The 25,394-nt window shown below is 37.6% G+C and overlaps 1 protein-coding gene across 2 annotated transcripts in view; it reads left to right on the top strand.

Moving 5' to 3' along the window:
* The window catches only part of ULK4 (unc-51 like kinase 4), a gene marked incomplete at its 5' end in the record, with an annotated part of 522,486 nt that overhangs the window by 20,148 nt on the left and 476,944 nt on the right, over positions 1-25,394 (top strand). For both annotated transcript variants that reach the window (XM_079713313.1, XM_079713312.1), the window contains 5 exons: positions 426-522; positions 4,809-4,913; positions 7,205-7,265; positions 8,647-8,828; positions 9,924-9,970. In XM_079713313.1, coding sequence (XP_079569439.1) covers positions 426-522; positions 4,809-4,913; positions 7,205-7,265; positions 8,647-8,828; positions 9,924-9,970 — 492 coding nt within the window. The remainder of the gene's footprint in view (positions 1-425; positions 523-4,808; positions 4,914-7,204; positions 7,266-8,646; positions 8,829-9,923; positions 9,971-25,394) is intronic.

The following is a 25,394-nucleotide window of genomic DNA, read 5'->3' as shown; positions in this document are numbered from 1 at the left end:
TTGTTGCTTAAGTAGGTACCAAGGTAATTTTCCATTTCAAACATTTTATGAAATAAAATTGTAAACATTGTCTATGCTTTGTAGAATATCTGTTCTATTTTATTATGTTAATCCTGCCTAGATCAGCAGACATTAAAAAAATAAAATCTTTTTTTTTAGTTGTCTGGTTAAAACAGAAAATACTGTATATAGCATAGAAGCTCCAAATAAAAAAAACAATTACCCAGGAAATTACTTTGAAAACAGTTTAAAACAATTAGTGTCAAAAACACAAATTAGAGTTTAAAGTTTTTAAAATCTAACAAGATCACATAGAATCATCATATTCTACCATTTTTCATGAGATGTGTTTTTTAACCCAGAAAATAGTAAACAGGATAAAGTTTCTGAAATGTGAGTAATGTTAACTGGTGTGCACTTTTCAGTTCTCGTCCTACTCCAAGAACTAGCACCGCAGTGGCATTAAATCCTGGTGAGGCTATGACTCAAAATTCACCACAGAAGACTTCTCCCTTGACCAAAGTAAGCAGAGATGGAATTTTCTTTTTTCTTTTTACGTAGGATACAGGGATTCAGAAGAATAATTGCAAGTTAATCTCTGAACTATGTTTTTAATTGCAAAATTTACAACTAAGTCACCTTCCTTGATTATCACTGGTTTTTCTAGTAAGTACTCTTAAGAGAGAGGTGCTTCATAGGTGTTTTTTTGATAACAGCTTTATTGAGATATAATTGACACACCATATAATTCACCCATTTAAAGTGTATAATTCAGGGGCTTTTAGCATAGTCACAGAGTTATGCAGTCATCAGCACAGTCAATTTTAGAATGCTCATCATCCCGCAAAGAAGCCCTGTACTCATTAGCAAGCACTCCTGTTTTCTTCCAGTTTCTCTACCCTCTTGCCTGAGGCAACCACTAATCTACTTTCTGTCTTTATAGATACACCTATCCTGGACATTTCATAGAAATGGGATTATACAATATGTGATCTTTTGTGACTGGCTTTTTTCACTTAATGTTTTTAAGATTCATCCAAATTGTACCATGTATCAATACTATATTCCTTTTTACTACCCAATAATATTCTGTTGTATATACCACATTTTGTTTTTCCATTCATCCATTTGTGGGCATTTGGATGGGTTTCCCCTTTTGGCTATTCTGAGTGATGCTGCTATGAACATTTGTGTACATCTTTGTGTGAGTGTGTGTTCTATGCTGTATCATATGGTAACTGTTTAACCTTTTGAAGAACTGCCAAATTGTTTTCCAAAGCAGCTGTACCATTTTACATTCTCAGCACCAGTGTATGAGGATTCCAATTTTTGCACATCCTCACCAAAACTTGTTATTATGGCTTTTAAAAAATTGTGGTAAAATACACATTACATAAAATTTACCGTTTTAACCATTTTTAAGTGTACAGTTTGGTGGCATTAAGTACATTCACACTGTTATGTAACCATCACCACTATCCATTCCCCCCTACCCATCCCTCCCCCCAACCCCAACCCCTGGCAACCACTGTTCTACTTTCTGCTTCTATGAATTTGCCTAGTAACCTTATATAAGTGGAATCATACAATATTTGTCCTTTTGTATCTGGCTTATTTCACTTAGCATAATGTCTTCATGATCCATCCATGTTGTAGCGTGTATTAGGAATTTCATTCCTTTTTAAGTCTGAATAATATTCCATTGTGTGTATGTACCAATTTATTAATTCATCTTTCGATTCACACTTGGGTTGCTTCAACCTTTTGGTTATTGTGAATAGTGCTTCATTGTCTCTTTTTGGTTACAGCCATCCTAGTAGGTGTGAAATTATATCTCACTGTAGTTTTAATTTTCATTTCCCTGTTGGCTATTGATGTTGAGCATCTTTTCATGTGCTTATTGGCCATCTGTATATTTTCTTTGGAAGAATGTCTATTCAAACCTTTTGCCCATTATTGAGTTGTAGGAATTTTTTATATATTACAGATATATGATTTATAAACATTTTCTCCCATTCTGTGAATTATCCTTTCACTTTCTCGATGGTGTCCTTTGAAGCACAAAGGTTTTAAATTCTGATGTAGACCAGATTATCTTTTTTGTGTGTTTGTTGTTGCCTGTGTACTCTTGGTGACGTAACTAAGAAACAGTTGTCTACTCTAAGGTCATGAAGGTTTATTTGTATGCTTAGCTCTTACATTTAGGTCTGTAATCCATTTTGAGTTAATTTTTGCATATGGCACGAGGTAAGGGCTCCAACTTCTTTGTTTTGCATGTGGATATCCAGTTGCCTCAGCACCATTTGTTGAGAAGGCTCTTATTTCCCCAAGACATTAAATAATGTCTTGGAATTCTTGTTGAATATTAATTAACTATAAATGTGAAGGTTTACTTCTGGGTTCTCAGTTCTATTCCATTGATGGATATGTCTTTCGTCATGCTACTAGCACACTGTCTTAATCACTGTGGCTTCTTAGTAAGTTTTGAAATTAGGAAGTATGATTTCTGACTTTGTTCTTTTTCAGACTTTTTTGTTTTTGGCTATTCTGGGTCTCTTGCATTTCCATATGAATTTTAGGATCCGTTTGTCAGTTTCTGCAAAGAAGCCAGCTGGGATTGTGACAGCAATTGTGTTGAATCTCTAGGTCAATTTGAGGAGTATCGCCATGCTAACAATATAAAGTTTTCTTCCACAAACATAGGATGTCTTTCTATTTATTTAGGTATTCTTTAATTTCTTTCAATCATAGTTTTTTGGAATGCAGAAATATTTTGAAGTAAAAAATTTACCAAGTTATTGTTTGTTGTACTTACTGCAGTTGTTGCTGTATTTTTTATGTAATGTGAAATGCATTCGAACCATGTGAAACTTAATTTTGTATTGAAATGAAATGTAAATAGGTTGTAAAAATCTCACTGTGCTAATAATTGTTTGGTTATATGTGAGATAGAAAATCAGTGTAAAAGTAAAAAATGCATTCTGAAATGCGATAGATGTTGAATTTCTTCTGCCAGATGTTTATTGTAGAGGAGTGTATGTAGTTATTTTATTGAGAATATTTAAGCACTAATTATATAAGTAAGGGAGCTTATGTTTTATAATTTTTTTAAATTTCTAAGTTTGTTTACTGGCTGCATTGAGTCTTCGTTGCTGCGCATGGGTTTTCTCTAGCTGTGGTGAGCAGGGGCTTCTCTTGTTGCGGAGCACGGGCTCTAGAGCACAGGCTCAGTAGTTGTGGCACACGGGCTCAGTTGCCCCGCAGCATGTGGGATCTTCTCGGACCAGGGCTCAAACCCATGTCCCCTGCATTGACAGGTGGAGTCTTAACCACTGCGCCGCCAGGGAAGCCCCTATTTGTTCATTTTTAAACAAGGGAACATAATTTTATGACTTAATTTTTTCATTTAATATGTAAGACCTCATTGCAATTTTTTTTTTTTTTTTTTTTTTGCAGTACGCGGGCCTCTCACTGTTGTGGCCTCTCCCGTTGCGGAGCACAGGCTCCGGATGCACAGGCTCAGTGGCCATGGCTCACGGGCCCAGCCGCTCCGCGGCATGTGGGATCTTCCCAGACCGGGGCATGAACCCGTGTCCCCTGCATCGGCAGGCGGACTCTCAACCACTGCGCCACCAGGGAAGCCCGACCTCATTGCAATTTTTGATTACTTAGTTTATTCCTGAGCATTTTATTTAACAGCTTATTTTTTGCTATTGTGAATGGGATATTATATTTTTATAATCTGTTTTTGTGCATACATTCACTTTATGTATATGAAATTAATTTCTACATATAATTTTCTAATTGGTCTACCTTACTCATTTTTAGATTATTGTAAAAGTTTTTCAGTTGACTTCATTTTGGCTTTTCTTTCAAGTTTATCTGTTTTGAAAGTCCATGTTCTTAAATTTTCTTTAACATATTTTTTTTTTTTTACAAAAGTTCCTCCTTACTTATTCTTCATGTGTTTTTAATATGTCTGTCTTCTAAGTTGAAGAAGGGTTGTTGTGGTTTCCAGGAACTTTGTTAGCTAATTATTCTGTCCCTTACCTTAGTTTTGGATTGCTTCTTTTTCTACTTATCTTTCACTTCACTGATTTGATTTTCTGGTTAGCATTTTTTCGGTCAAAGTTTCAGTGGAAGTTCTTAATGCATAAATCCTCTTTTTTTTTCTTTGTCTGATGTGAAATACTAAGGCATAGCACTAGGAATAAAAGTTGAGTTTAAGGAGAGCACAAAGAAACATCTTGAATAACTGATGGGGAACATCTAGTTATTCATTTTCATTATGTGTCAATTCCACTTTAACTAGGATTTGTAAAGATATGGGTGTTTAATACTTATATAACAGGTCACTACTTCAGCTTGAAATTTTTTTATGCTGTAATTTAAACTTCATATTGAATATTCTGTAAAGCAGAAATAAGCTGATTAATTTTTGGTCGATGAAAGATAACAACCATGCTGGTAATTGAAAGACCAATTTGTCTCATCATAGTTTAGAACATCAAACTATAGAAGATCTGTTTTCTAGTTCTAACCAGCTGTCGTGGTGAACACCAGCAAGTCAGTTACTTTCTCTGAGCCTTGTTTTTTTCATCTGTAAAAATGGGAATAATGATACACTAGATTTAGGATTTTTGTGAAGATCAGATGAGACTGTCTGTGGAAGTGTTTTGAATAGCAGTGGAGGTCCATTGATACAGGTGACTTTTTTCAGTGGAGTCTACTCAGCATCTTACTAATTCCATCTCTTAAAGCTTTTCACTAGTCACAGAAACCGGGTCTAATTTTTGTTCTTGTTTCAGATTACAAGTGGACACCTGAGTCAGCAGGACCTGGAGACCCGGATGAGAGAGCTTATCTACACAGACTCAGATCTTGTCATCACCCCAATTATTGACAATCCGAAGGTGCGGGAAGGCACCCTAACAACCGAGGGCTGAAATCTGGGTGATGTTTTCATTCCCAGTATACTTTGCCTTATTTTCCTTTTTGAAAAAAAATTATTTATTTATTTTTTGGCCACACTGCATGCGGGATCCTAGTTCCCCGACCAGGGATTGAATCCATGCCCCCTTTCAGTGGAAGCGCAGTCTTTTTTTTTTTTTTTGCGGTATGCGGGCCTCTCACTGTTGTGGCCTCTCCCGTTGCGGAGCACAGGCTCCGGACGCGCAGGCCCAGCGGCCATGGCTCACGGGCCCAGCCGCTCTGCGGCATGTGGGATCCTCCTGGACCGGGGCACGAACCCGTGTCCCCTGCATCGGCAGGCGGACTCTCAACCACTGCGCCACCAGGGAAGCCCGGAAGCGCAGTCTTAACCACTGGACCGCTAGGGAAGTCCCTTCTTTGCCTTATTTTCTCTCCTGTTCTTGTCGTCTGCTTTTCTTTCTTTCTTGCCACGTGTCTACATTCCTAACCCTCACCCTTTCTGTAACCCTCTCCTCTTCCTGCATCACTCTCTCTTTCACTGGAAGGGTAAGTTTTCTTCCCCCTTTGCAGCAGCTCTGCCTGTCAGTACATGAGCTGGAGAGTGGCTGCTGACTTCTAGACCTCAGACCTTAGCCTCAGTCCCTTCATTTCTCCATACTTACTTAGGTGAATTACTCCAGACATTCTCCTCACTGATGAGTTGTGAAGGCAGATGTCAGAGAGCAGCGCTCACCAGACTGGGGTGGGTGGGCAGATTACAGAGAGACCACACCTCTCATAGGTTGTCAGGATTGTAGGGCAGATGATGGGGAGACACGGGGAGCTTGGGGAGTCATGGTTACAATGCACTTCTAACCCAGTTTGATTTTCATTGCTTCACATCTTTGGAATATAATACTGTATTAGTAGGGAATGATGAGTACTCTCCTTGGAAAAGGAAATTAATTTCTCAGTTCCTCTGTTTTCTGTTGATTTCCAGCTCCAACACACATTTCACCACCTATTATGCATTTTTATTTTCTTCCTTTTTTTAAAATGTCTTTTTCTTTATTAATTTATGACTGTTTCATCTCACTGGGGAAGTTTCTATAGTTTGGAACAAAAGGCTTCTTAGATGAATGTTTATTTACTAGATAGACAACATTTAATATAGATTACTCAGCTATTTTTCATAATGGAGCTATCTCTTTTTATGCATTCAGGTATCTGGCAGAGTAACTGTATATTATACCAAATTTAATGTGTAACAGGGCATTTTCCCAGTGGAACTTCTAGAACGCTTTGTGCTATCTTTTTTTTTTTTTTTTTTTTTTTTTTTTTGCGGTATGCAGGCTTCCCACTGTTGTGGCCTCTCCCGTTGCGGAGCACAGGCTCCGGACGCGCAGGCTCAGCGACCATGGCTCATGGGCTTAGTTGCTCCGCATGTGGGATCTTCCCAGACCAGGGCTTGAACCCGTGTCCCCTGCACTGGCAGGAGGATTCTTAACCACTGCGCCACCAGGGAAGTTCGATAGTTAAATTTTTTAATTAAAAGTGTCATGTTGAAGTACCCCAGCTATTCAAAACTCATGGATCCAGCTGCTATACGCTTTCCTCACTTTGCTCAAGGAAATCGTGTGCTTTCCTATTCATGAAATTGTATCTTCGCCAATTCAGTCATCAAGTCCTAACCACTCTTCAAGACCTAATGCCACTTTCCAGGTCTTCCATAAACCCTGCCCTGACCACATCAACCTAAAGTCCTTTCTGATTCTCTATCTTTTTAGAAACTTTTCTCCGAAGTATTTTGTCTGTAATTATGTCCCGCCTGTTTTGCATTCTAATTTAAATTTCATGTTTTTCTGTTGTTTCACAGATGTTTGTCTTATCTTTCTAACCAGTATGTCAGCTCTCTGGCAGTAGGGTCATGTCTTTTTATCCCCCTTAGCACTTAGCATAGTGCCTCACCCTGGCAGGTATCCAATAAATATTTGTTGAGTAACTAAATTTCTAACCTAAAGGTAAATTAGCCTAAGAGTAAGCCAGGATAGGGTGACCCTTTTCCATGACGCTTTATTTTATTGAAGATATCAATTGAAATGATTTTATTTTATACATTATTACCTATATTTGTATATTTTAATCTGAAGGGGCTTTGTTGAATGCTTATTCTTTTTGGTGTTAAATTTTAGTGTTCTTTTCTGTCCTCATTGATTTATAATCTGATATAGGAGACATATCAGGAGATAGATACCCATCTTAAAAAGGTTTTGTTTTGTTTTTTTAATCACAGATAATGAAACAACCACCAATTAAATATGATCCAAAAATATTGCATCTACCAGCACATTCAGGTAGGATCATAAAGGGCTTATCAAGCACATAGATTCATGGTGGACAAATACAAATATGAAATTTAATAGCAAATGGAATATTTTATTTATGAATAGCTAAATTTGTATTTTCTTGCCAACTGGCTATATTCTTGAGACACTGTGTAAATTATAAACAACCTGTAATCCATTTGAGCCAGCGTTTGACCTTACTCAGCTGGGTCTAGGCTGCTCAGTACTCTTGTGAGTGGGAAAGTTCCTATGAAACTGGGCGAGTTTTCCTGTTGAATGGGTGGGCCCTTCTCCTGTCCTTTCCCTTGTCAAGCCAGTTGAATTTCCAACATTCATGGTGCTCTTACCAGTACAGAGGGTTGGAAACCACATGAAGAATCAAGATTCTACTTGAGGGAGTAGGGCAGTTGAGATCAGGGTCAGATGGTTCACTTTTGTGGGGTTGATGTAGGACTGGAGATACTTAAAGGTTGATTGTTACATTTCCTTTCCCCTAACAAAGTCTTACTTAGGGTGAGTTTAAGAATTTTTCTTATACCTTAAATTTTGATGTATTTTGTTTGATAAGTTATATTTTAAGCTGTTAAACTAGATCTGGAAAAATTCTTCATCATAGCTAGAGTAGAATCTATGATTTGAAATCAAATCAAAATAAGTTCAAAATAAACAACATATGTTCAAATTTAAATAAACTGTTCCAAGTAGAAGCACTATTTATGAAAACTTAGAGGAAAATTATCTCAAAATAATATTCCGTCCCTTTCCGCCTTTACGTTGAATTATTTTAGGAAATTATTGTTATAGCTGATTTTGTTTAAATATAGAGATTAGGTGAAACTATGTTAATTTTAGCTGGCATTTCATTTCCCAGTTTTTGTCTTTTGTTTGTATAGGGGTTTGGAGGTGGGACTCCCAGATGATTTCAGCTTTGTATTAACCTAGTTATGTTTACTAGTAATTTCACTGGGACCTTATAACATCTGTAGAAATTTTGGCTTTTCCAGTACTTTAAGGCTAGGTTGCTTTATTTATGCAAAGGGTATCTTGTTCTTTCCATAGTACAGTTTTATTTAAGTTTGCATTTTGTTATGTTCTTGGTTGCAAGAATATTCTCCTAAATTTAAGCATCTACCTTCTTTTTTTAAGCATAGGTTTACATTGACATAGTTCAGAATGTCTCCATGGGGAGAAAAAGAGATGAACATAGAAGAGCAAATAAAAGTAGTGACGTCTTTGGAGTATTTTTGGTTTTGACAGTGTAAAGTTATAATTTTCTGTGTGCCCTCACCTTAGGTATTAAAATTCTGTGTTCCATTTTATTCCTCTTGTAATGTTCTCAGCAGTCCTTTTTCACATGATCCTCACTTTTAATATTTTCTTTCCTCTGCAGTGGATAAGTTAGTATTTCTAAAAGACCAAGATTGGAATGACTTTTTGCAACAAGTGTGCTCACAGATCGACTCCCCCGAGAAGAGCACAGGGGCCTCCCGAGCCAAGCTGAATCTCCTCTGCTACTTGTGCGTGGTGGCCGGGCACAGGGAGGTGGCAACCAGGCTCCTCCACTCACCCCTGGTATGTAGTTAAGTCGTGAAGTAAAGACTCCTATCACGGGCTTGCAGCTCTCCTTCTGCACATAACTTTTATTTCTGTAGAGATTAAAACAAGCACTAAAATACTAATACGATTTAATTTCAGTGAAAAAAAGTGACTCATCAAGATGATAGGTTTGCCAGAATTGTCCTCTGTTTAATGCTTAGATCTAAAAGCAGTTGAATCGACAGTGATTTTGAACAACTGCTTTGGTAACACTCAGCTTGCATTTTACGTTAACTTGTAGTAGTTGTAAGGTATTTTTCATCTGTGAAATCATAAGACAGAGGTCTTTTCATCAGCTGCTGGAGTGAGCTGCCCACGTGGAATAGGGGCTCTTTTTACTGGGTCTTCCTGGTAAATTCCAAGGTTTCCGATGTGACACTGAACGGGGAACTGAGTCTCTAAGACTTTTCTTTTTCCTTCCTCCCCTGGAGATATTTCTTGGACCGTCTTGATTCATCGATGAAACCATGGGAATTTGGCAGAGCTTTTTTTTTTTTTTTTTTTTTTTTTTTTTGCTGTACGTGGGCCTCTCACTGTTGTGGCCTCTGCTGTTGCGGAGCACAGGCTCCGGACGCGCAGGCTCAGCGGCCATGGCTCACGGGCCTAGCCGCTCCGCGGCATGTGGGATCCTCCCGGACTGGGGCATGAACCTGTGTCCCTTGCATCGGCAGGTGGACTCTCAACCACTGCGCCACCAGGGAAGCCCTGGCAGAGCTTTTGAAGTCATCCTCAGAAAGGAGTTACAGTGGTCTGGGGCATTTTCCCTTGTGGGCCTTTGTTTGGGAACTGGCTTGAAAAAATTTAAGTTCATTTTCTTCCAGGATAGTATTACAGTTCCTTATTTGGTACTTGATGTGTGTTTGTGGGGTGAGGGGCAGAGGCATATTTAGGGAATATAATTGAGTTGGAGAAACTGAGCGTTCTTAGTTTTTATTTTTATCTTATATTTACAAAGATGCAAAAACACTGAATATAATTAATTTCCTTGGTGCAGGTTTGATTTGTTAACTTAGTGGTCACTTTCTGTGTCATTTCATGAATGAAATACATCTTAATTTTTTTTTTTTCTAGTTCCAATTGCTAACCCAGCATTTGCGAATAGCTCCAAACTGGGATAGGTAAGTAATATTTATATCTTAATAAATTATTATTTTATTAAGTAGTTAAAACATACATATTTATCAAAAGCACATAGTCCTAAATACTTATCACGAAATAGTCTAAAGTAATAATGACCCTGAATCATAGCACTTTCTATAGGCATCCCAGTTGTCCATTTAAAAAGATTTCAAAATAGTCCTTATCCTAATATTATAAATATAATTACAAGGTTATGTAAACTACATCTGGAAGCTTTATTAATGGTTACTCTTTTGAATATTCTTTATCAAATACTTTACAATTATCCCTGTGTTTTAATTTAGTTACGCTTCTAAGACATTTTCCCTTGCCACTTTATCTTTCCTTAAGATGGTTTACAAAATCTAATGAGATTGTGTTCTGTAAACTCCTGATGGAAGGATGTGTACTTGCTTATATGGGGGCAGCATACTTGGTGAAAAGCTCATTAAAGTGTAAGAAGGCTCTGTGCTCTGGTTGCCAATGAGACTTGGTCAGATGATTACCTCTTTCTGAGTCTCAGCTTCTGGGGGACTGTTTGTGGGATGATGAAAGTGCTTTGGATTCAGACAGATGTGGGTGTAGATCACAAATCTGCCCCCAGGCAAATTATTATAACTGCTGAGTGTCAGTTTACTCATCTGTAAAATGGGGATAGTGTATCAACTTCATAGATTTTTGGTTAACAATCAAATTTTTTTAAATTGAAGTATAGTTGATTTACAATGTTGTTAGTTTCAGGTATACAGCAAAGTGATTCAGTTATATATCTTCTTTACAATTAAATTTTGAATGAAGTAGGTGTATGAAATACCTTGCCCGGTGCCTGGTTCTTAGTGGGTACTTAGTGTATTTTGGGGGTTTGGAAGTTGGTGTTATCAATCCTACTTATCTTGTATTATTGTTGAGAAGCTTGTGAAAACTTGAATGTGAAGGGGTTTTGTAAAATGTGTCAGTGGTAGGATAGTAATTATTCTTCCATGCTGCCAAAATATAGGGGAAACAATAGGTGTTCACAAAATGCTTTTTTGGATAATTATTCCTATGCATCTTCTAATGTTACTCTCCCAAGGTAAAATCTGGTGTTACAAAATAGGATTTTTAGATCATTTTTGGGCATGTTAAACTTTGAGAAGGATTGTGGTATGCTCACTGTAAAAGAAACCAACAAAAAAATCTTAGCACTTCAGCTAAAACAAATTATATCCTTGAATAGGGTGCCCTCTGCTGATTTTTAAAAAACAGACATTCTTAATCCTTTCCAGGTACTACTATTTTTTTCCATTTTTTAGATTTAAGTTTAATTGTAAAATAGTTCTAATTTGAGGAAAATATGGATAGATAAGCCCTATGCTTGGAGCTTTCTTTTACTCTCTTTCTCCATTCAAATACTACTTCTTCCAGCGAGGCCTTCTCTGTCCTGGGTCATATCACCTTGATAGCATATGATAAGGGTCTTTAACTTAGCTGGGGGACAATCACTGTTGAATTATGTATGTTTATTCCTTGGCTTTGTTCAGCATATAGAAAAATAAAATAAAATAACATAATTTTGTATGTTTCTCCACTTTATAACATGTATTCTTTTAATGTAACTAATTATTTGTCTAAGTTTTTTTATGGTATGACTCTTTTTATATGCTATGAATATTTGATCATTTTATTTACCCTTCCCTATTTTTGGATGGTATTATAATATTGTAAATAATATATTGATGAACATTTTGTGCTTAAATCTTCATACCTATTTTTGCTTTCTCCCCTAAGGGTGGATTTGTAGAATTAGAACGAATGGGTAGAGAGCAATAGATATTTTTGTGACTTCTGATAAATTGCTGAAATGCTCTGTAGAAACATGATATCAACATGCGTTCCCAGTCAGTGTGTGTAAAAAATGCCGTTTTGTTAGAAGTTTGAACAGTGAATACTTATCAAATTTTATAGCCTTTGCCAATCAACTTTATTGAGGTATAATTCACAGATAATGCATAATATTTTAATTAAAAAATTTTATTAATTATAAAATATAACAAAATTTACCATTTTAGCCATTTTAAGTGTATAATTCAGTGGCATTACGTATATTGCGATACGTATGTTGTGCAACCACGATCACTGTCAATTTCCAGAACTTTTTCATTATTCCGAACAGAAGCTCTTCCCCATTAACCAATAACTCCCATCCCTCCTCATCCCAGTCCCTGAAAACCTTTGTTTTACTCTTTGTTTCTATGAATTTCCCTGTTGTAGGTACCTAATATAAGTGGGATCATACATTTGTCCTTTTGTGTCTGGCTTATTTCACTTACCTTAATGTTTTCAGAGTTCATCTGTGTTGTAGCATGTATCAGACTGTCATTCTTTTTAAAGGCTGAATAATATTCCATATATGTATATGCCACAGTTTATCTTTTCATTTGTTGATGGACACTTGGGTTGCTTCTACCTTTGGCTGTTGCAAGTAGTGCTGCTATGAGCACTGGTGCAAAAATAACTGAGTCCCTGCTTTCAGTTCTTTTGTGTATATAGCTAGGAGTGGAATTGCTGGATTATTTGATAATGTTATGTTCAACTTCTTGAGATACCATCATAACTGTTTTGCACAGTGGCTGCACCATTTTACATTTCCACCAGCAATGCATGAGGGTTCCAATTTCGCCACATCCTCTTCAACCCTTATCTTTTTCAATTTTTTAAAAATAGTAGCTCTCCTAATGGGTATGAAGTTACATGTCATTGCGGTTTTGATTTGCATTTCACTAATTAGTAATGTTGAGCACCATTATTTACCTTTTTTGGAGAAATGTCTGTTCAGGTCCTTTGCCCATTTTCTAATTGGGTTGTTTTGTGTTGTTTATTTATGGGAGTTCTATATGTATTCTAGATATTAATGACATATTAGGTATATGACTGACAAATATTTTCTTGCATTCTGTGGGTTGCCTTTTTACCCTGATAGTGCCCTTTGCATGAAGTTTTAAGTTGTGATGAAACCTAGTTTTTCATTTTTTCTTTTGTTGCCTGTGCTTTTAGTGTTCTATCTAAGAAATCACTGCAAAACCAATTTCATAAATCTTTTCATTTGTTTTTTTCTAAGGGTTTTATAGTTTTAACTCTTACGTTTAGGTTTTTTATTTTTATTTTTTTATTTTTTTGCTGTACGCGAGCCTCTCACTGTTGTGGCCTCTCCCGTTGCGGAGCACAGGCTCTGGACGCGCAGGCTCAGCGGCCATGGCTCACGGGCCCAGCCGCTCCGCGGCATGCGGGATCCTCCCGGACCGGGGCACAAACCTGTGTCCCCTGCATCGGCAGGCGAACTCTCAACCACTGCGCCACAAGGGAAGCCCACATTTAGGTTTTTGATCCATTTTGAGTTAGTTTTTTTTATACAGTGTTAGGTAAGAGTCCAGTTTCATTCTTTTGTTATGTCTATATCCAGTTTTCCCAGCACCATTTGTTGAAAAGGCTGTCCTCTCCCCATTAAACGGTATTGGCACTCTGTTGATAATCATTTGACTATATATGCTGAGGGTTTGTTTCTGGGCTCTCTGTTCCCTTGGTTTATAAATCTGTCTTTATGTGAGTATCACAGTGTCTCGATTACCATAGCTTTGTAGTACGTTTTGAAATCAGAATATGTGATTTCAACTTTGTTCTTTCTCAGGTTTATTTTAGGGTCCTTTGATATTTATATTCTAGGAAGGATTTTTCTAATTTTTAGTATAGTTTGATACTTTAATAAAGTAAATGCTCATCGTCAATTTTTAAAATACAGTTTCTCCATTTGTGAATTACTTCACTTCTTGGTTGATGGGATTTCATTATTTGGTAGTTTTTTGTTTTGTTTTTTGTTTTTTAAGTAGACTATCTCTCAGAGGCTCTGCTTTTGGAGTTCCTCCTTCCTTGAAGCTTTCTGCCTATGGTTTTGGGGCTCAGGCATAGCAGGCTGAATGAGACCTTCTTGCACCTTCAGGCCACACTCACCTCTGTGCCATGCTGCTTTGTTGCTCACTCTCTCATGTGCTGGCTTCAGCTCTGGAAGACTCAGGGGCCAACCTGACTTTTTCTTCCTCTTATATGTGACCAGTTTGATTTTGTTTTTCAGTGAAAAAAGAATTTTTCTTTATATTCCAGGCTGGCAAACTTTTACTAGAATGTGTCTAGGTATCCCTTTTTACTAATTTGCTTTGCCAGTCGGTTTGTTAAATGCTGCAGCCTTTCTTTCGCTTTCCTATTGCCTTACGATTTCCTCATCTCTATTTCATCCTTTTTCTGCTCCTGAAACTCCTGTAGGATGGGTGTGGGATTTTGTGTCTCCCTCTCTCTCTTTTTTTTTTTTTTGCTTGCTTATTTATTTATTTATTTATTTATTTATTTATTTATTTTTATTTTTGGCTGTGTTGGGTCTTTGTTGCTGTGTGTGGGCTTTCTCTAGTTGCGGCGAGTGGACGCTACTCTTCGTTGTGGTGCACGGGCTTCTCATTGCAGTGTCTTCTCTTGTTGTGGAGCATGGGCTCTAGGCACACGGGCTTCAGTAGTTGTGGCATGTGGGCTCAGTAGTTGTGGCACATGAGCCCTAAAGCACAGGCTCAGTAGTTGTGGCACACAGGCTTAGTTGCTCCGCGGCATGTGGGATCTTCCCGGACCAGGGCTCGAACCCGTGCCCCCTGCATTGGCAGGTGGATTCTTAACCATTGTGCCACCAGGGAAGCCCAAATTTAGTGTCTCTTGACTTAATTTTCTTTTGCTTTCTCACTCTTTTATTGAGATACAATTCACATATCAAAAAAATTCACCTCTTCTTGGTTTTTGTTGAGTTTATTTTTTAGAGTAGTTTTAGGCTCACTGCAAATTAAGGGGATGGAACAGAGATTTCCCACATACCTCTGCCCCCACATATGCATCGCCTCTCCAATTATCAGTATCCCCCACCAGAGTGGTACATCCTAAATTGACACATCAAAATCATCCAAAGTCTATACTTTACATTACAATTCCATCTTAGTGTTGTACATTCTGTGGGTTTGGACAAATGTATAATGATGTGTATCCATCACTGTGGTATCATATAGAGTATCTCCACTGCCCCCAAAATCTACTGTGTTCTGCCTATTCATCCCTCTGACAACCACTGAACTTTTTATTACCTTCATAGTTTCTCCTTTTCCAGAATGTCATGTAGTTGGAATCATAAAGTATGTAGTTTTCTCATATTGGCTTCTTTTACTTCTTAACATTCATTTAAGGTTCCTCCATGTCTTATCATGGCTTGATAGCTCATTCTTTTTAGTGCCAAGTATCCCATTGTCTGCAGGTACCACGGTTTATTTGACCATTCACATACTGAAACACATCTTGATTGCTTCCAAATTTTGACAATTATGAGTAAAGCTGCTGTTAACATCCATGTGGACATATGCTTTCTTCTCCTTTGGGTAAATACTGAGGAGCCTGATTGCTGGATTGTGTGGTAAGAGTATATTTAGTTTTGTAAGAATCACCAAACTGTCTTATAAAGTGACTGTACCATTTTGTATTCTCATCAACAGTGAATGAGAGTTCTGTTGCTTCACATCTTGCCAGCATTTGGTATTTCCAGTGTTCTGGATTTTGGCTATTTTGATAGGTGTGTAGTGATATCTTGTTGTTTTAACTTGCATTTCCCTGATGACATATGGTGTGGAGTATTTTCTCATATGCTTATTTGCCATCTGTATATCCTCTTTGGTGAGGTGTCTGTTCAAGTCTTTGGCCCATTTTTTCATCAAGTTGTTTTCTTATTGTTGAGTTTCAAGAGGTCTTTGTATATTTTGGAAAACAGTTTTTTATCAGATGGGTCTTTTGCAAATATTCTTTTCCAGCCTGTGGCATATCTTCTCATTCTCAACATTTCTTTTGCACAGCAGAAATTATTAATTTTAATGAAGTCCAGCTTATCAATTATTTCTTTCATGGATCATGCCTTTGATGTTGTATATAAAAAGTCATTGCTACACCCAAGGTCATCTAGGTTTTCTATGTTATCTTCTAGGAGTTTTATAGTTTTGCATTTTACACTTAGGTCTGTGATCTGTTTTGAGTTGAAGTTTTGTGAGCGGGTGTAAGGTCTGTGTCTAAATTCATTTTTTTTCTTGTAGATGTCCAGTTATTCCAGTACCATTCGTTGCTCCATTGTATTGCCTTTGCTCCTTTGTCAAAGATCATTCGATTATGTGAGTCTATTTCTGGGCTCTCTATTCTGTTCCACTGATCTATTTGTTCTTTTGCCAGTACCACACTGTCTTGATAACTGTCGCTTTGTAGTAAGTCTTGAAGTCAGGTAGCATCAGTCCTCCAACTTTGTTGCTCTTCTCCAGTATTGTTGGCTATTCTGGATCTTTTGCCTCTCCATATAAACCTTGGAATAAGTTTGTCAGTATCCACTAAATAACTTGCTGGGATTTTGGTTGGAATCACATCGAATCTGCAGATCAATTTGGGAAGAATTTGACATCAGGACAATATTGAGTCTTATTCATGAACATGGAATACCTCTCCACTTCTTTACTTCTTTGATTTTGTTCAATAGAGCTTTGTAGTTTTCCTCATATGGATATTATACATATTTTATTAGATTTGTTCCTACGTATTTCACTTATTGGGTGCTAATGTAAATGGTATTGTGTTTTTAATTTCAAATTCTACAAGTTTATTGCTGGTAAGACTTTTATATATTAACCTTGTATCCTGCACCTTGCTGTAATCACTTAATAGTTCCAGGAGGTTTTTTTGTTGTTCTTAATTCTTCAGGATTTTCTGTATAGACAGTCATACCATTTGCAAACAGTTTTATTTCTTCCTTCCCAATCTGTATGCCTTTTGTTTCCTTTTCTTGTCTTATTGCATTACCTGGAGCTTTCAGTGTGATATTCAAAAGGAATAGTGGTAAGAGGTGATGTCCTTGTCTTGTACCTGATCTTTTTTTTTCCCTTACATATTATTTATTTATTTTGATGGCACCAGGTCTTAGTTGCAGCACGTGGGCTCCTTAGTTGCAGCACGAGGGCTTCTTAGTTGCAGCATGTGGGCTTCTTAGTTGTGGCACGAGAACTCTTAGTTGTGGCATGCATGTGGGATCTAGTTCCCTGACCAGGGATTGAATTCTGGCCCCCTGCATTGGGCGCATGGAGTCTTACCCACTGGATCACAAGGGAAGTCCCTGTACCTGATTTTAGTGGGAAAATTTTGAGTTTATCACCATTAAATGTGATAATATTAGCTGTATTTTTTTGTAGATAGTCTTTATCAAGTTAAAGAAGTTTCCTCTATTCCTAGTTTACTGAGTTTTTGTCATGAATGGGTGTTGGAATTTGTCAAATGCTTTTTTTGCATATATTGATATGATCATGTGATTTTTCTTTTTTAGTTTCCTGAAATGATGGAAATTCACTTTTTAAAACTGTACAGTTTAGCGGTTTTTAGTGTAATCACAAAGTTGTGCATGTATCACCACTATCGAATTCCAGAACTTTTCATCACCCAGTGAGACCTCGTACCTGTTACCCTCTTCCCCTCAGTCCCTGGAAACCACTAACCTACTTTCTGTCTATAGATTTGCCTATTCTGAATATTTCATATAAATATACAAAATGTGATCTTTTGTGACCGGCATCTTTTCACTTAGCGTAATGTTTTCAGGGTTCATCCATGTTGTAGAATGTATTAGTACTTCATTTTTTTTGGCCGTGCCACATGGCTTGTGGGATATTAGTTCCCTGACCAGGGATCGAACTTGGGCCCCTTCAGTGAAAGCAGGGAGTCCTAACCACTGGACCACCGGGAAATTCCCACTTCATTCTTTTTTATGACTGAATAATATTCCATTGTATGGATAAACCATATTTCATGTATCCATTCTCAATGGACACTTGGGTTGCTTCCACATTTGGCTGTTATGAATAACACTGCTCTGATCATGTGTATAAAGGTTTTATGTGAACATATGTTTTAATTTCTCTTGGGTACATACCTAGTAGTGGAATTGTTGGATCATATGGTAATTCTGTGTTCAGCCTTTTGAAGAACTGCCAAACTCTCTTTTACTGCTCTTCCCTGATTTTATCTTTGAGTTTTCAAGCTTGATACTTATCCTTGCTCATTTTACTGAGAATCACTATTTTATTTCAACAATCATATTTTCAAGTTTTTGTTCATTTGTTCTCTGATTGGTCCTTTTTCCTAGCTGCCTATATTTGATTTAAAATGTACTTTTGAATTTGAGGATAAATTATAGGATTATAAAAATTCTGTTTTGGAAAAGAATTTAGGGTTAAATATTGTGACTGGTATTTAAGGTTAAACATTAGGATTATAAAAATTTTATTCTTTTTAACCTGTGGGTCACTTCGTTTTCATCATGGTCCTGCTTTTTAATGCTGTTGGTTCCTCAAATGCTTGGTGATCTTTGGTACTTAGTTTATATTATGAATAAATGGTTAAATTGATCAGCATAGAAGCTGGCAGTACACATTTCCCCTGTGGTTCTCTTAGTCTTTTTCTCCAACAACGTCTTCTTTAAAGGGCTGGCCTGTGAGTGGATGATGCCTGTTGACTAGTTGACTTGTATGTTGGGAGCCCACCTAGCTGAAGAGCAGGTAGGCAGGCTGGAGGCCTCTTCAGTTTCCAGGTTGGGTTTTTCTTTGGGGTGGGGCTGGCTTTCTTCCATTAACCTCTTTCCTTGCTCTAGTATCTGGTGTGGAGGACCACTCTCTGTTTTCCACATCCATACTTGTATCCCACCCCAGAATAGATTGCTCATTGCAGGGATAATTTTACATTTTTACCCTGGAGGCCAGGACCGAGGGTTTATTCTGTGTATCAGGGAGGGAGATGGGAAGGAGGCAGGACCTAATTGGCTCACCTGTTCATTGTGAAGTTCTCTAATCTGATGATTGTGTATGACTAATCCTTGCTTTCTGTTTTACTTTATTCCAAGCCTCTGAGGCTTGTTGGGAAGACCTGTCTTTACCTGTGGTTCTTAGACAGGAATTTCTTCTCTCCATTTTCTGTCTAATTCCATCTAAGTGTGTCATCTAGGATTTCCTCAAACATTCTGGTCTACTTTCAGCCCTTCTTTCTGTCTCCAGTTATTTAATTATAAATTTTTTTCTTTTAGCAGACTCTTGAGGGAACAGAAAAGTGGGTGTCAGTGTCCTGTCTGCTATCGTAAAGTTTTTTTTTTAATTTTATTTTTTTTAAATACAGCAGGTTCTTATTAGTTATTTTATACATATTAGTGTATATATGTCAATCCCAATCTCCCAGTTCATCCCCCCACCCCTGCTTCCCCCCTTGGTGTCCATGCGTTTGTTCTCTACATCTGTGTCTCTATTTCTGCCTTGCAAACCGGTTCATCTGTATCATTTTTCTAAATTCTACATATATGCGTTAATATATGATATTTGTTTTTCTCTTTCTGACTTCACTCTGTATGATAGTCTATTGATTTGTGTTATTTACATGATTGTGATTAATGGGCATTTTTATTTTTCATTTGCTGTCTAAGCTATACAGAAGTGCTTCTAAATTTACAAATGTTTAGGCTTTTTGGTTTATGTTTGTTATTTCACTTTTATTATATCATCATATGTCCTGTATAATTTCTGCCTTTGGGAATTCTATGAATTTATCTTTGTGCTCTAATAAAAAATCATTAAAAAATGTCATGAATGTAGCAGATAATGTGGTAATCATAGCTAGCCCATTCAACACATATTAAATGTTAGACACCATGGTAATTTCTTCACACGGATTATTTCCTTTGACTCTTTGAGTAACTTGGTGAGGTACATATTGTTGTTAGTCCTAGTTAACATGAAGTCATCAGGCACGTGAAGGAGGAGTAACTAACCCAGGGTTCCTCCATCCACCCCCCGCTGCCCCGACCATGGGGCCAAGACTGGCCTCAGGACATTTCATTCCAGAGTCCTGAACACCATCCTAGACAGCCTCCCACTGAGTAAGTGTGGTCAGAGTTTAGATCGTAGAGCTTGATATATACATCTGTTACTATGATGCTTGTATGTTTGTATTCACTGTGGCTTTCTTGCTGTGCTTGGGAGAGAGGTAGATTGGAGTTTCCCACTACTATTGGGCTTACTTTTTATTCTTTATTAATATGGTTTGTAACGACTCACAACTTACATCTTTTGTAGGTCATACCGTTTTTAGTTCTCAAACAATCTTTTCCTCATTTAATGATTTTAGCCTTAAACTCTGCTTTGATATTTACGTTGAAAATCCTGCTCCAATTTTGTTTACCTTTGTTCAGTCATATTTTTACCCACCCGTTTTCTACTAATGTGTTTAGTTACTTTGTTTTGATGTTGATACTATATTCATTCAACAAACATTTATTGAGGGACCATGCCAGGTACTGTCTTAGTGCTTGCAGCCCTGCCTTCATGGACCTTGTGGGCTAGTGGGGGAGATGGATAATAAATAGTATGTTTTATTAAACACACAAAGAAGTAACTAACATTTTAAATCTGCTCTAATACAGTAGCCACTAGCTGCATGTGGTTATTTATTTATTTAAATTTATTTATTCATTTATTTAACTTTTGGCTGCATTGGGTCTTCGCTGCTGCACGCGGGCTTTCTCCAGTTGCAGTGAGCGGGGGCTACTCTTTGTTGCGGGGTGCAGGCTTCTCATTGTGGTGGCTCCTCTTGTTGCAGAGCACAGGTTCTAGGCGTGCAGGCTTCAGTAGTTGTGGCTCACGGGCTCTAGAGCGCAGGCTCAGTAGTTGTGGCACACGGGCTTAGTTGCTCTGCGACATGTGGGATCTTCCCGGACCAGGGGTCGAACCCATGTCCCCTGCATTGGCAGGCGGATTCTTAACCACTGTACCACCAGGGAAGCCCCATGTGGTTATTTAAATTTAAATTTAAAACTAGTTCCATATTTCTCAAAAAACTAAAAATAGAACTACCCTATGACCCAGCAATTTCTTTCCTGGGTATATATTTGAAAGAAACAAAAACACTAATTTGAGAAGATAATGCACCTCAATGTTCATAGCAGCACTCTTCACAATAGCCAAGACATGGAAACATCCTAAATGTCCATCAACAGATGAATGGACAAAGAAGGTGTGGTACATATATACAATGGAATACTACTCAGCCATAAAAAAGAACCAGATTTTGCCATTTGCAGCAACGTAGATGGACTTGGAGGGCATTATGCTAAGTGAAATAGAGATAGACAAATACTGTATGATACCACTTATATGTGGCATCTGAAAAATAAACTAGTGAATATAACAAAAGAAGCAGCCTCATAGAGAAGAAACTAGTGGTTATCAGCATTAAGAGGGATGGAGGAGAGGCAAGATAGGGGTAAGGGATTAAGAAGTACAAAGTAATTTGTATAAAATAAGTTACAAGGATATATTGTACAACACAGGGAATATAGCCAATGTTTTATAATAACTATATGTGGAGTATAACCTTTAAAAATGGTGAATCACTATATTGTACACTTGTAACTTATATAATATTGTACATCAATTATACTTCAATAAAAAATAATAAAACTAGTTCCTTAAAGTAAATTTTGTGTGTGTGTGGGTATACATATACATATGTATATTTATTTCTTCAGTTGCACCAGCCATACTTCAAGCGCTGGATAGTCACATGCATGTGGTGGATACTGTGTTGAACAATGTAGACATGGAATGTTTCTGTTATTGCACGAAGGTTTATTGGCCATTGCAGCTTTGCGTGCTGTTATGGATGTGGGATGTTCTGAGCTACAGCGTAATGGGTTATGAGGGGCACCCGAAATGGTGACCTTTAAGAAGAATCCTGAATTATGAGATGGAGCCAGTTTTGTGAGGGCATTATATGTAGATAGAGTTGTATGTAAGTATTTGGTATAAATTGAGAAATATTGTCTCTATTAGTTTAAATAGTTTACAACTTAAAACTGTAGGAGTTTCAAGGAGGGTGTTTTCTCTTGTTCTGATAGGAATTGTTTCTCGTGAGAATGGGAAAAATATTTAATTAGCATGTCCTGATACATTTTTCTTTTAGTTGGATAAATCTGGTTGCCATTATCTAATTTTGTATATTGAAAAAGCGCTTCAAGGTTTCTGAAGTATTTTGAGCTTGTCTTTGAACTGAGATAAATTTTGCCTTGCATCCTTTAATTCATTAGTGAGTTTTTGATAATAGCATTTGTTTTACATTGTGAGAAAACTTAGAAGTTAATCCATCTGACCTTCTAAACTGCACATACTTAAGCAATTCAAAATTGAAGTGTAATTGACTTGACTGTGGTCCCATATCTGGTCAGTGACAGAGCTGTGACTGGAAGCTTTTCCTTGTAACTTTTGGGCCAGTGTCCTACCAAATCTTTTTCAAAACCATTACTTTAAAAACATAATCTTCTTACTCAGAGGCAGCATGCTAATCATAGAAATGCCTAGGACTTCTTTAATCTGTTTATGTTTAGAGATTTAAATGGCTAATCCAAGAAGCATTGAAATCCAGAAGAATTATCTCTGTATGATAGAGTTCTGACAACATGAACACTTACCTGTGGTACTTCTCTGAGTGTGATTTGTTTCCCTCCATGGGTCTTGCACAGTTTATTTTACGAATATGAAAAGTAGAGGCTCTCTGGATGAGGAACATGCAATGCAAACATTACTAAGTAAGAGTACAGTTATAATCAACTCAACCATTTTTTTCCAATTAAAAAAGTCTTATCAAAACTAATTTTCTCCGTGAAATGAACTTTTCCAAATCACCTGAAGTGATATTTAATAACGTATATTTCATTATAAAACTACTTTTATAATTTAATACTTCATTTTCTGCTGGATAATGAAACAAACACCTCACTGAAAGTATTTTTACAATATTTGTTAGACTTGTAAAAATTTCTTTTAAAGTGAATATATACACATATGTTTCACTATCCTGATATTAATTACTGACTACTTGCGTATAAAATCATTGGTCTACTAATAAGTAGAGCAGAAATCTTGAGAAAGAAAGACGGAGCTGGAGGAATCAGGCTCCCAGACTTCAGACTATACTACAGAGCTACAGTAATCAAGACAGTATGGTACTGGCACAAAAACAGAAAGATAGCTCAATGGAACAGGAGAGAAAGCCCAGAGATAAACCCACGTACATATGGTCACCTTATCTTTGATAAAGGAGGGAAGAATATACAATGGATAAAAAACAGCCTCTTCAATAAGTGGTGCTTGGAAAACTGGACAGCTACATGTAAAAGAATGAAATTAGAACACTTCCTAACACCATACACAAAAATAAACTCAAAATGGATTAAAGACCTAAATGTAAGGCCAGACACCATAAAACTTAGAGGAAAACATAGGCAGAATACTGTATGACATAAATCACGGCAAGATCCTTTTTGACCCACCTCCTAGAGATAATGGAAATAAAAACAAAAATAAACAAATGGGACCTAATGAAACTTAAAAGCTTTTGCACAGTAAAGGAAACCATAAACAAGATGAAAAGACAACCCTCAGACTGGGAGAAAATATTTGCAAATGAAACAACTGACAAAGGGTTAATCTCCAGAATATACAAGCAGCTCATGCAGCTCAATATCAAAAAAACAACCCAACCCAAAAATGGGCAGAAAACCTAATTAGACACTTCTCCAGAGAAGATATACAGACTGCCAACAAACACATGAAAAGATGCTCAACATCACTAATCATTAGAGAAATGCGAATGAAAACTACAATGAGGTATCACCTCACACCAGTCAGAATGGACATCATCAAAAAATCTGCAAACAGGGGCTTCCCTGGTGGCGCAGTGGTTGAGAATCTGCCTGCTAATGCAGGGGACACGGGTTCGAGCCCTGGTCTGGGAGGATCCCACATGCCGCGGAGCGGCTGGGCCTGTGAGCCACAACTACTGAGCTTGCGCGTCTGGAGCCTGTGCTCCGCAAACGAGAGGCCGCGATAGTGAGAGGCCTGCGCACCGCGATGAAGAGTGGCCCCCACTTGCCACAACTAGAGAAAGCCCTGGCACAGAAACGAAGACCCAACACAGCAAAAATAAATAAGTTAATAAACTCCTACCCCCAACATCTTCTTTAAAAAAAAAAAAAAAAATCTGCAAACGATAAATGCTGGAGAGGGTGTGGAGAAAAGGGAAACTTCTTGCATTGTTGGTGGGGATGTAAATTGATACAGCCACTATGGAGAACGGTATAGAGGTTCCTTAAAAAACTAAAAATAGAACTACCATATGACCTAGCAATCCCATTACTGGGCATATACCCTGAGAAAACCATAATTCAAAAAGAGTCATGTGGGCTTCCTTGGTGGTGCGGTGGTTGAGAGTCTGCCTGCCGATGCAGGGGATATGGGTTTGTGCCCCGGTCCAGGAAGATCCCACATGCCACGGAGCGGCTAGGCCCGTGAGCCATGGCCACTGAGCCTGCGCGTCCGGAGCCTGTACTCCGCAACGGGAGAGGCCGCAACAGTGAGAGGCCCGCGTACCGCACAAAAAAAAAGAAAAAAAAAAAAGAGTCATGTACCACAATGTTCATTGCAGCACTATTTACAATAGCCAGGACATGGAAGCAACCTAAGTGTCCACTGACAGATGAATGGATAAAGAAGATGTTGAACATATATACAATGGAATATTACTTAGCCACAGAATGAAATGAAATTGAGTTATTTGTAGTGAGGTGAATGGACCTAGAGTCTGTCATACAGAGTGAAGTAAGTCAGAAAGAGAAAAACAAATACCGTATGCTGACACATTTATATGGAATCTAAAAAAAATGGTTCTGATGAACTTAGGGGCAGGACAGGAATAAAGACACAGTTGTAGAGAGAGTGGACTTGAGCATACGGGGAGGGGGAAGGGTAAGCTGGGATGAAGTAAGGGAGTAACAGTGACATATATACACTACCAAATGTAAAATAGATAGCTAGTGGGAAGCAGCTGCATAGCACAAGGAGGGTGGGAGGGAGATGCAAGAGGGAGGGGATATGGGGATATACATATGTATATAGCTGATTCACTTTGTTATACAGCAGAAACTAACACACCATTGTAAAGCAATTATACTCCAATAAAGACGTTAAAAAAAAAAAAGCAGAGACCTTTAAAAATTTTTATTTTCCATTTCACTATTAAAGCACAACTTGTTCAGTTTTTGTCACCATTACAGATGGTGCTACAGAGGGCATTGCGTTCAGGTCTCCCTGTGTACACAAGGGAACGTTTCTCTGGACCATGTATGTACAGGAATGTTTGCTTACCCTGCCTCATTCCACTTCTATCTCATGTTAATGCTTACAGTTGTGTAATGTGACTAACTGGGGTTGGTTTCCTTGGTCCTAACTCTCCATTTCAGAGCCCATTTTC

The sequence above is a fragment of the Hyperoodon ampullatus genome, assembly GCF_949752795.1.
Source record: "Hyperoodon ampullatus genome assembly, chromosome: 10".
Taxonomy (NCBI): domain Eukaryota; kingdom Metazoa; phylum Chordata; class Mammalia; order Artiodactyla; family Ziphiidae; genus Hyperoodon; species Hyperoodon ampullatus.
The sequence above is the reverse complement of the archived record's forward strand: the minus strand, read 5'-3'. Positions and strand labels throughout refer to the sequence as shown.